Below are 11,236 nucleotides of genomic sequence, written 5' to 3'. Positions count from 1 at the left end.
TCTTTTATTGTCCATTATTGCCGTTTCGGTTTCCACGTTTGTTAGTGGGCATGAATTAATTTACCCACTTTGTTAGTGGGCTTGCAATAATAGTTATTTTCATTGTTTTGGAAATTACGCTGTGTTGCTCCTAGTCTTCAAGTCTGCGCTATGTCTTCGAAAGGTAAACGTTTTCTGACTCTTCTTTGACTGTTCGTTTCTGCATACTCTGTCATGGCGGGAGAGAAATTGAAAGAAAAATTGAAGGCTATTGAGGATAGGGAAGACGACCCATATCACTGGGTCCAAGATGATGTGAAGACACGTTCATCTTCCTTCATCAGCGTTGAATCCCTTTCTGATTTGAGGGGCATAGATTTCGTGAGGGGGGGTTCTGGCGTCGTTGTCGAGTTTCAGCCCTGTTCTAGTAGTGATAGGGTTTGTGAGAGGAGGGGTGACTGGGAGTATTTTTATATGTATACTCCATGCATGGTTGAACTTGGAGTGAAGTTTCCCTTTTCTTCTTTTGAGTGTGACGTCCTTACTCAGCTAAACTGTGCTCCGTCACAGTTGCACCCAAATTCTTGGGCGTTCCTTCGCGCATTTCAATGTCTGATGGAATTCCTCTCCTTCCCTTGTTCGCTGTCTTTATTCTTTTCCTTTTTTCAGGCAAAGGGGGTTCGTAAGGGGTTGTGGGTTTGTTTCAGTAGCTTTCCGGGTCGGTCTGTATTCCTTCTTTATAAGTCCTCTTTCAAGAACTTCAAATCTCTTTTTGTGAAAGTCCGCTCGGCCGAGTCTGAGTACCCTTTCTATTTGGATGGTGAGTTGAGCGAGAAATTTCCTCTCTACTGGTGTTCTGAACCGACTCAGATCCTCGAGGCTTCTGAGAGGAGTGAGGAAGAGGAGTTTGTGATGAACTTTATTGTGGAGAGTGTTGCTGCTGGGGAATGCTTGTCCATCCCTGAAATTTTGCGTTTATATGATTTGGGTGATAATGAGGGTCTTAGGGCTTACATAGGTAATGTTTTTTGGTGTTTTGTTATTAAGTATTGGACATTTGCCGAGTTTGTCTGACATTTGGTGGTTTTTTTAGGTGGCCGAGTTCCCTTGTTGGATCCGAACAAGCTGCAATCTTTCTTGAGTAAGAAAAAGGAGAAAGGGATTGGGAGTGCTGGTGATCGGAAGGATGCAGGCGAGCAGGCTTTCTCGTCTGTTGCGCATCCTGCGTCTTCATTTAAAAGGAAGAGAGACGATACTTCCTTAGAGGTTATTTCCGAAGGTGATCGTGAGGTTGTAGGTGGTGGCGGAGTTGCCTTTGATCGGCAGAAAAAGCTTCATGGCTTCATTGCTGGTTCTAGCTCGCACTCCCTTTGGAACGAACAGTTTAATTTCGCGGAGCTTTCTGATAGGGCCTCGCAGTATCCTGGGGACATGCTTATGACGCGCCGAGCTGGAATGGAAGCGCTCGGTAAATTTGTTCAGGTATGTTTTGTTTTGTGTTTCTTGTTTTTTCAACCTTTTGTATTGTTCTCATACTACGGATGCTCGGTAGGTGGTTGCTTCTCGCTTACTCTGCGTTGGTCGGACTGTTGAGTGCGTTGGTGCTGATCAGCAAGAAGCTGTGAACAAGGTCTCTTCCATGGAGAAGTCATATACAGCTCGGATTGCTGATTTGGAGAAGGTTGTAAAGGAAAAGGAAGATGTTGCTACCAGTGCTGTGGCTAAAGCGAAAGAAGCTGAGGATGAGGTGGTTCGTTTAAGAGATCAAATCCGTTTGTTGCAAGCTGAAGTTATGGAGCACGACGTGGCCAAAGGTCGGCTTACTTCCCGTGTGCATGAGCTAGAGGAGGCTGGGATGGAGATGTTCTCTTATGGCTTTGATCGTGCTGTGAGTCAGATTGCCCTGTTAGCCCCTAATTTTGATTGTGATAAGCTCGATATTACAAAGATAGTTGTAGGTGGAAAGTTAGTTGTGGATGGTACTGTGGAGGAGCACGATGAGAATGCTCCTTCTTAGTTTGTTTGTATTTGTGGCTTTTGTTTTGACTGTCTGAGCTCTAGACTGTTAGTTTTTTGGACTTTGTATGGTATTTGGCCGATGTTAGGCCGGTTTGACTATTAGGTGGTGGTATTTGGCCGACGTTTCAGGCCAGTTTGATAATATAATATATTTATAGTAAGTGTTTTTGCTTTGTTATATTTTGTCATTGTCAGGCTTTATTTGAAAAGAATTTATCGCTTTTATTTGGATTCGGGGGGCGTCCGGCCTCATTAAAACCCTCCTTAGGCAAAACCCTTTCGTTGGGAAAAAAGCTCTAAGGGGGAAAAAGAGTACCTTCATTCGCATTTTGTACAAACTATGACATATACATTTTGAGTGATGAGATGTTCCAGTTTCCTGGGATGGCATTGCCTTGTAATGTTTGGAGTTGATATGCCCCCTTGCCGAGCACTTGGGTAACACGGAAGGGGCCTTCCCAATTTGCGGCGAGTTTGCCATGAGCTGGAGGTCTTCTGGCTTCCTCTGTTCGCCTGAGCACAAGGTCACCTTTGTTGAATATCCTCGGAATCACCTTCCTGTTGTATTTTCTTTCCATTATTCTTTTCTGGGCCCTTTGTTTGATAGCGGCGATTTCCCTGTCCTCTTCGGCTAGGTCAAGCTCGGCGCTCCTGGCCCTTTGATTTTGTTGTTCGTCGTACAACTCGGCTCTTAACGTCGGTAATCCGACCTCAATAGGGATCAGTGCTTCTGAGCCATAGACCAACTTGAAGGGTGTTTCGCCTGTAGTGTTATGTATTGTGGTGTTGTAACTCCACAGTACTTCGGGAATGAGCTCGGCCCATTCTCCCTTTGCGTTGTCGAGCTTCTTCTTTATTGCCTGCAACACAACTCGGTTAGCAGCTTCGGCTTGCCCATTAGTTTGTGGGTGTTCTACCGAGCTAAAACGATGTTGAATATTGAAATTTTTTAGAAATAAACCGAGCTTATTGTCTGTGAATTGTCTACCATTGTCTGATATTATTTCTTTTGGTATCCCAAAGCGGCATATTATATTTCTCCAAATAAAAGATCGTACCTTTTCAGCTGTTATCTTTGCTAAAGGTTGCGCTTCTATCCATTTTGAGAAGTAGTCTATGGATACCAAAAGAAATTTTACCTGTCCTGGTGCTGTTGGGAAGGGGCCGAGGATGTCAAGCCCCCATCTGTAGAAAGGCCAGCTTACCTCCATGCTGTGCAGTACTTCGGCTGGCTTGGTTGAGATCGCCTCATGTTTCTGGCATTTGTCGCATGTTTTGACCTTAGCTATGCAATCTCTCTTTATGGTCGGCCAATAATATCCTGTTCGGATTATTTTTGCGGCGAGAGCTCGTCCTCCTATGTGGTTCCCACATACTCCTTCATGGACTTCATTCATTACTTCTCTGGCCTGGTTTTGGTCGAGGCATCTTAATAGTGGTTGTGAGAAACCTCGTCTGTATAGTTCTCCTGATATTTTTGTGTAGAAGCTTGCCTTACGTTTGAACTGTTGAGGATGGAGCTCGTCTCTGGGTAATGTACCTGTACATATGTATTCAAGGAAAGGTTTCCTCCAATCGTGGTGGTGGTTAATGTTTTCAATACATAATAATTCAATGCTCGGTTTTGTGAGTGTGTGCTGTGATAATGTTGATGTTTGTGTGTCCGCTCTGGTGGCGGCGAGCTTAGATAGTATATCTGCCCTGACGTTTTGCTCTCTATGCACATGTAATATGGTGAACGAACTGAAATTTGAAATTAGATCCTTTGCTATGAGCCAGTATTGTTCTAGCAAGGGATCTTTTACCTGGAATTCTCCTCGGATTTGTTGGACCACCAGGAGGGAATCGCAATGTGCCGTTAAGTTCGTTGCTTTGTGGCTTAGGGCGAGCTTTAATCCCGCTATGAGGGCTTCATATTCGGCCTGATTGTTGCTTGCCGAGAAGTGAAATTGGAGGGCTTGCTCGGCTACCACCTTATTTCCCTCCTTTAATATCATTCCGGCCCCGCTTCCTTCTCGACTTGATGCCCCATCTACGTGCAATTCCCATGTTTCAATGTGATCGTGTGGGGTCATCTCTGTGATGAAGTCGGTGAGAACTTGTGCCTTGAGGGCCGGCCTTGTTTGAAACTGAATGTCGAACTCTGAGAGTTCAATTGACCATTTGGTCAACCGCCCTGCCAGTTCTGGTTTTGTTAATATTTGTCTCAGTGGATGATTCGTCCTTACTATTATTGTGTGGCTTTGGAAGTAGTGCCTGAGTCTCCTTGCTGTTGTTATCAGTGCAAGGGCGAGTTGTTCTATCTTCGGATATCGTTGCTCGGTTGGTTGCATGACTCTGCTGACGAAGTATACTGGCTGTTGCGTTTTTCCTGTTTCGAGAATAAGGGCCGAGCTTATAGCATAGTTTGAAACAGATAAGTATAAATATAAAGGGTCACCGATTTCTGGTCTTTGTAGCACGGGTGGTGTTGCTAAGATCGCTTTGAGCTCGGAAAATGCTTTCTCGCCTTCCTCTGTCCAATGAAATTTTTTGTTCTTTGATATCGTTTGGAAGAGGTGATATGCTCGGCTTGATGCAGCGGGGAGGAATCGAGATAGTGCAGCTACCCTTCCTGCAAGTTGCTGTACCTCTTTTATCGTTTTAGGGCTTTCCATGTTGAGTATTGCTGAGCATTTTTCAGGGTTCGCCTCGATTCCTCGGGATGTGAGCATGAATCCGAGAAACTTTCCCCCCTTTACTCCGAAGGCGCACTTCTCGGGGTTCAGTCTCATATTGTAATTTCGTAGTTGGCCAAATATTTCCTTGAGGTCTTCACAGTGCGATTTTTCTCTCTTGGTTTTCGCGACCATGTCGTCCACATATATCTCCATGTTGCGTCCTATTTGGTGATGGAAGACTTTGTCCATCAAGCGTTGATAGGTCGCACCTGCATTCTTTAAGCCAAATGGCATTACACGATAACAAAAGTTTCCATGTTCGGTAATGAATGCTGTTTTGCTTTGATCTTCAGGATGCATTAGTATTTGATTATACCCCGAGTATGCATCCATGAAGCTCAAGCTTTCGAAACCTGAAGCGTTGTCTACAAGTTTATCAATGCATGGTAAAGGGTAGGCGTCTTTAGGACATGCTTTGTTCAAATCTGTAAAATCGACGCACATGCGCCATTTACCTGAGTTTTTTCTTACCATTACCACATTCGAGAGCCATGTGGTGAAGCGGATTTCTCTGATGAAGTCGGCTTGTAGGAGTTTACTGGTCTCTTCCAGGGCCGCCTTTGATTTCTCTGCTCCTAGGTTTCTTTTCTTCTGGGCTAAGGGTCGGCTCGAAGGATTGGTGGCGAGTTTGTGACAGATGATCTCCGGACTTATGCCCGGCATATCTGCTGGGGTCCAGGCGAATAAGTCTGCGTTGGCCCTTAGCAGCTTTACGAGATCCGACCTTTCTTGCCCTTGTAGTGCTTGACCTATGTATGTTACTTGCTCTGGTTTGGACGTTAGTTGAATTTTTTGGAGTTCGTCAGTTGGTTGTGGTCTCTCTTGTGTGTCTCCTCTGGGGTCGAGTTCGGCTAGGGAAAGGACTTCCTCTCTGGTTTGTACTGCTTTGATCTCATGTTGTCTTCCTCTGTTATCCGATCTTTTTAAGCAAGAGTTATAACACTGCCGAGCTTGTTGGCGGTCTGAGTGGATCGTTGCTATTTTTCCGTCCTGTGCCTGAAACTTAACACATAGGTGGAAAGTTGATATTACTGCTCTGAACATGTTCAGAGCAGGTCTCCCGAGAATAATGTTATAAGGACTATCGCAATCGACAATCAGGTATTGTATATCAAGTGTTCGGAATGACGCGTTTTCACCTATTGTTGTTTTAAGCCATATATAACCTTTTATGGGTACCCTTTCTCCGGAGAATCCTACCAGTTCTCCGGAGGAGGGTTGTATGAGTTTTTCAGATAGGTTCATCTTTAAAAATGTAGAATGAAAAAGTACGTCTGCGCTGCTACCTGGGTCCAAAAGGACCTTTCTTACCAGTAGGTCGCCTGTCTGGATAGAAATTACGACCGGGTCGTCCAGGTGTGGGGCGGCCGAGGACATATCCGCTTTATTGAAGGTGATCTCTAAATCTGGTGCGTCGCTCTTGTTTGGAGGTGAGGCTCCTTCTATGGCTAGCATGGCTCGGTAACTTCGTTTCCTGGCCGATGTTGTTTCGCCGCCTCCAGCGAATCCCCCGGAGATGCAGTTTATGACTGCCTTGGGCAGGTTGTTGTTCGGCCACTTTTCCTTGTTTACTGAAGTCGGTTGCCTTTCCTCCCTGCCCCGGTCGTCTTCCTTATGCTTCCTCGCCTCAATGTATTTGTCCAATAGGCCTTGCCGTGCAAGCCTTTCCAAAAGGTCTTTGGCTATTATGCATTCGTCGGTGGTGTGTCCGTATTTTTGATGGAAAGCACAATGTTTGGTTTTGTCTACGAACCTCTGGTCTTGGTAACTGCCTGCTCTTATTGGGGGTTTTATAATCTTGGCATTGAGTATTTCCTTGATTATCTTTTCCCTTCTTGTGTTGAATCTGGTGTAATTGTCAAACTTCGGAGTGAGCTTGAACGTTTTGCCGACCTCCTTGTTGTGGGTCGATCTCATTGATCGTTCCTCCTCCCTTATGGGTTTCCTTTCCGTTTTGTTGGCCTCGCGTAGTTCTTCAATTTCCATTTGTCCGGCTGCCCTTTCCCTGAACTCCTCCAGTGTCTTCGGTTTGGTGATGGCGATTGTTTCTCTGAATTTGCCAGGTCGGAGGCCGGCCTTAAGCGCATGGAGATGGACAGCCAGATCTAGGTCGGGTATCTCCATGGTCGCCTCTGCAAACCTGGTCAGGTAATCTTTTAGGCTCTCCTGTGGACCTTGGCGGATCGTGCCGAGGTAATCTGATCCGTGGACGTAAATTCTCGCTGCGGCGAAGTAATCAATGAAGGACTTCGCCAGTTCTTCAAATGATGAGATTGAACCTGCAGGTAGTTTTGAGAACCAAAGCAAAGCTGCTCCGTCAAGATATGTCGGGAATGCTCTGCAAAGCACAGGTTCATTGTTAGGACCGTTAAAAAACATCATAGATTGAAATTTCTTAATGTGAGCCCGGGGATCACCAATCCCCTTATACGGCTCAAGTGAGGAGGGGAGTGTGAAATGTTTTGGCATTTGAAAATTTGTGATTTCTTCGGAAAAAGGGTTGTCCAAGGTCAGTCTCTCTTTCGGTGGGTCAGCGATCAGCAGGTCAGGCGCGCCCTGGGAAGATCTTTTGGAGCTTCCCTCGCCTATCTGGTTGGCGTTATTTCGTGCTGATAGTTCGGCTAGTCTTTTGACTTCCGCTTGAAGTTCCGCCATTTGGGCCATGAGTTCGGCCTGTGTGAATTGAGGGACTCCATTGTCAGCCATGACAGGGACCCGTGCTATCCTGCGAAGAAAAACTCAAGAGGTAGAAATATAATAGGGAATCGTGGGGTTAGTGTTATCGGCCCCACGGTGGGCGCCAAATGTTCCGTCTGTGATGACCGAGGTTGATGATCTCCGGCCGAGCACTTGGATGCGTGGCTAGATTATATGTTGTCCTCGAGCAACGACGTGAGTTTAACCTCGGCCTTCTGAAACACGGCAGCGGGAGCACCTGCACAAAGCACTCCGACGCTCAAGTAAGTGGGAGAATAATTAATGAATAAAGAGTAAATAACTAGAAGTGAATGTGGAACCTGCCCCTTTCTGAATCAAGGGGTAAGATTTATAGGCTCCTCGAGTTTGCTGGTGAGCTCCTGTTAGTTCCGATATTCCTGGTCAAGTGCCGTTATGGATATCTTGTGAAGAGACGTGATTGAGTGGCGTATTCTGTTTCGGAGATAATTTATAAAGTTTGTTTGTTCAGTTCTGCTCGGTTCCGATTTTTAAGGTCAGTCTGCCACTGAACCTCCATGCCGATTATGGTGTGGTACGCATCACTTGGTATACACAGTATACATTAGTGTCTATCTGATTTATCTATGGCAGCTGCATACAAATAAATTAACATTAAGCTTTTCAACAGAAACCGATAAAATCAAAGACAAATTGCATATTGTCTGTTGGATCTGACCTTATGAATCAGGATGACGATTGAGTATGAAGAAGCAGTAGCAGCAGCAGTTGTTGGTATACTAATCATATCATACTACTTGTACTTCATCAAAACTGCACGTGACGACGATGCTTGCAAGCCACAACCACCGCCGGAGGCGGCCGGTGGCTGGCCACTAATCGGCCACCTGAAAATCTTTAGTGGTTCCGATCAGCCACCTTATGTTACCCTGGGAACCATGGCAGACAAGTACGGACCAATATTCAGAATACGAATCGGCGTGCACCCTGCCATAGTTGTGAGTTCTTCAGAGCTAGCCAAAGAGTTATTCACGACGCACGATGCCATAATTTCTTCTCGTCCAAAATATACCGCCGCAAAAATCCTAGGACAAAACTATGCCAATTTCGGTTTCTGTGCCTACGACAATTACTGGCGCGAGATGCGAAAGATAACAGCCTCGGAGTTACTCTCCACTCGCCGGTTCGAGTTGCTTCGCGATATCAGAGATTCAGAGGTGGGGTATTCAATGAAAGAGATATACAGAACGTGGTTGGAGGAAAGAGAAGGCTCTAGAGGGTTGTTATTGGAGATGAATAAGTGGCTGGGAGATATGAACCTGAACGTGATTCTGAGGATGGTTGCGGGGAAGAGGTACTCAGCGAAGGGTGGCGATGAGCGGCAGGTGAGGCGGATCAGGTTGGCGTTCAGGGAGTTCTTTCGTCTTACCGGAGTGACGGTTGTTGGGGATGCGATTCCTGCTCTTAGGTGGTTTGATTTTGGTGGTAAAATAAAGGAGATGGAGAAGGCGGCTAAGGAAATGGACGAGATAGTTAGTGAGTGGATTGAAGAACATCGAGAGAACAAAGACTCTGGAGTGGCAAAAACAGAACAGGATTTTATTGATGTGTTGCTTTCTGTCCTTGATGGGGTTGATCTTGCTGGCTTTGATGCTGACACTGTGAACAAAGCTACTTGCTTGGTACACATTTATTACCTAGCTCTGTTCTGTTATTTCCAATATCACCTTTGCTTGTTTGCTTCAAGGGATTGAAAGTGATTCAATGACATAAAATGAAATTAACCAAGTTGATTATCCATTTACACCCACTGAAACAAGGAGCGAAAATCAGGAATGGATCCTCTTAATTTTTTTTAACAATGGAGGGAGTAAAGGATTAGAGATCAAAATTTAGTCTCTCAATTTTTTTTAACAATTGAGAGGATGCATTCCCATGAAAATCATTACTCAATTACCTAATATTTGAAAATAGTTGTATGTTCCTTCAACCTTAGATGAAAATTGTTTTACTGCTACGTTTTTTCACACAATAAGAATGGCTGGTAGATATAAACATGTGCCTAACGCTTTATTTTCTCATCATGCTGTGTAATTTTATTGTGAATAATTCCCTTGTGGGTTTTATAAAAGCTAGCGGAGCCACACTTAGTTAAGTTGTATTAATTTGGGGCCAATCCTAGATATTAAGTTAATTTATGTAGCGACAATAGTTGAATGTCCAAAAATAGTGATGTTATATTGTTATGGTTGCATTTTGCAGACGCTAATTGCAGGGGCAACGGACACAACAACAGTTACCATGACATGGACACTTTCGTTATTACTGAACAATCGCCACGTTTTGAAGAAGGTTCAAGATGAACTAGACGAGCAAGTAGGCAAGGAGAGACTAGTGAAGGAATCAGATATTAACAAACTAAAATACCTTGAAGCTGTGGTCAAAGAATCACTGCGATTGTACCCGGCTGGGCCACTATCAGGGCTTCGTATATTCACAGAGGACTGTACCTTAGGGGGTTACCATATCAAACAAGGCACACGATTGTTCTTGAATCTTTGGAAGCTTCACAGGGATCCTCGCGTATGGTCAAACCCACTGGAATTCAAGCCGGAGAGGTTCATAAGCACGCACAGCGATGTGGATGTGAAGGGTCAGCATTTTGAGCTTCTTCCGTTTGGCGGTGGAAGAAGGTCGTGTCCTGGCATAACATTTGGGCTTCAAATGACGAAGTTGGCGTTAGCTGCATTCTTGCATGCATTTGAGATCACAACTCCCTCAGATGCTCCTGTTGATATGAGTGCTACGTATGGACTCACAATCATCAAAACCACACCGCTTGAAGTTTTCGCCAAACCTCGTTTATCCCCTTCTGTTTTATCATTAAACACCCTTGCATGAATAATGAATTTGCATATTGCTTTTTTGTGTTGCCTGCTTGTACTTGACTTGACTACTGCTACCTTTCGGACCTGGTTTGTGCTTAGAACTTCATGGTTAGTTCATGCTACCATCTTATTTAAGTACTATATCTGTGTTAACTATAAATGAAAAGATAAGAAACTCAGAGGATCTATACACGCCACAAATTAAATTCCTTGTCTTATCTGTTGAAGCTAAGTTACTTACCATGTATTCAACGCAACCAAGTATTGGTTACTTTTCAAATTTAATCCCGCTAGATAATTAACAGATATTTAGTCAACAATAAATCAATAAATATTTTTAAACTGTATTTCATACTAATTGATTATTATTAATTAATAATTATTAATTACATTTATTTAAAATTAACTAATTAAAAATTATTTACTCATACTTTTCCTTTCAAATTTAGTTATACTTAAAAAAAATAGTAATAGCTATAAGTAAACAAGTTTATATGTAAATTGATTATATACCATTTACGATGATTCAATTATTATTATATTATATATATAATAATATTAAGAGAAAATTTTGGAGCTACTGGTTTTTAATAAATTTAGCCAGCATAAATACTAAATTATTTTTAATAAATAAATTTTATTAATTTATGTATATATATTCTGATAAACGTAAATTTAAATTGTGTTAACTTATGCGTGTAAACTTTAGTAAATATAGAGATACAGATTATTACTAACTAAATTTTAAAAAAAGTAATAATATTTACTAATTATATAATATTTTAATAATATTAAATTAATATTTTATTTAATTATAATAAAAAATAAAAATTAATATTTACAACTAATATTAAGCGACTTTTTCTCTCCCTTTCTTTTTCGCTTTTATCTTTTTATTAGCTAAAAAATAATTTAGTTGGAAAGAAAAAAAATTGATTTCCTACTTAATAGTAT

The 11,236-nt window shown here is 42.9% G+C and overlaps 3 protein-coding genes across 5 annotated transcripts; 2 read left to right on the top strand and 1 right to left on the bottom strand.

Moving 5' to 3' along the window:
• Window positions 1-213: 213 nt before the first annotated feature.
• LOC112764178 (uncharacterized) lies at window positions 214-1,996 on the top strand. Its single transcript, XM_072221969.1, has 4 exons — window positions 214-417; window positions 649-997; window positions 1,073-1,461; window positions 1,532-1,996. Exons 1-4 carry the CDS (start codon window positions 214-216, stop codon window positions 1,994-1,996), a joined length of 1,407 nt encoding a protein of 468 aa, XP_072078070.1.
• A 199-nt stretch (window positions 1,997-2,195) lies between these two features.
• LOC112764175 (uncharacterized) lies at window positions 2,196-8,965 on the bottom strand. 3 transcript variants are annotated; one of them, XM_072223391.1, is made up of 3 exons: window positions 8,113-8,965; window positions 3,204-8,027; window positions 2,196-2,858 (listed from the first exon to the last, which is right to left on the bottom strand). In XM_072223391.1, exons 2-3 carry the CDS (start codon window positions 7,422-7,424, stop codon window positions 2,337-2,339), a joined length of 4,743 nt encoding a protein of 1,580 aa, XP_072079492.1. In that variant the 5' UTR covers window positions 7,425-8,027; window positions 8,113-8,965; the 3' UTR covers window positions 2,196-2,336. The 3 variants fall into 3 exon arrangements, with proteins under 3 accessions (XP_072079492.1, XP_072079490.1, XP_072079491.1); XM_072223389.1 differs by having other exon boundaries at window positions 2,196-7,653; window positions 7,736-8,027; window positions 8,113-8,249; XM_072223390.1 differs by having other exon boundaries at window positions 2,196-7,653; window positions 7,740-8,027; window positions 8,113-8,249.
• Window positions 8,126-10,488, top strand: LOC112764176 (cytochrome P450 CYP82D47). Its single transcript, XM_025809717.2, has 2 exons — window positions 8,126-9,076; window positions 9,657-10,488. The coding sequence occupies exons 1-2, from the start codon at window positions 8,126-8,128 to the stop codon at window positions 10,293-10,295; spliced, it is 1,590 nt and encodes a 529-aa protein (XP_025665502.1). The 3' UTR covers window positions 10,296-10,488.
• The last annotated feature ends 748 nt before the right edge of the window (window positions 10,489-11,236 follow it).

Source organism: Arachis hypogaea, chromosome 17, assembly GCF_003086295.3.
Source record: "Arachis hypogaea cultivar Tifrunner chromosome 17, arahy.Tifrunner.gnm2.J5K5, whole genome shotgun sequence".
Lineage (NCBI taxonomy): Eukaryota > Viridiplantae > Streptophyta > Magnoliopsida > Fabales > Fabaceae > Arachis > Arachis hypogaea.
The sequence above is the reverse complement of the archived record's forward strand: the minus strand, read 5'-3'. Positions and strand labels throughout refer to the sequence as shown.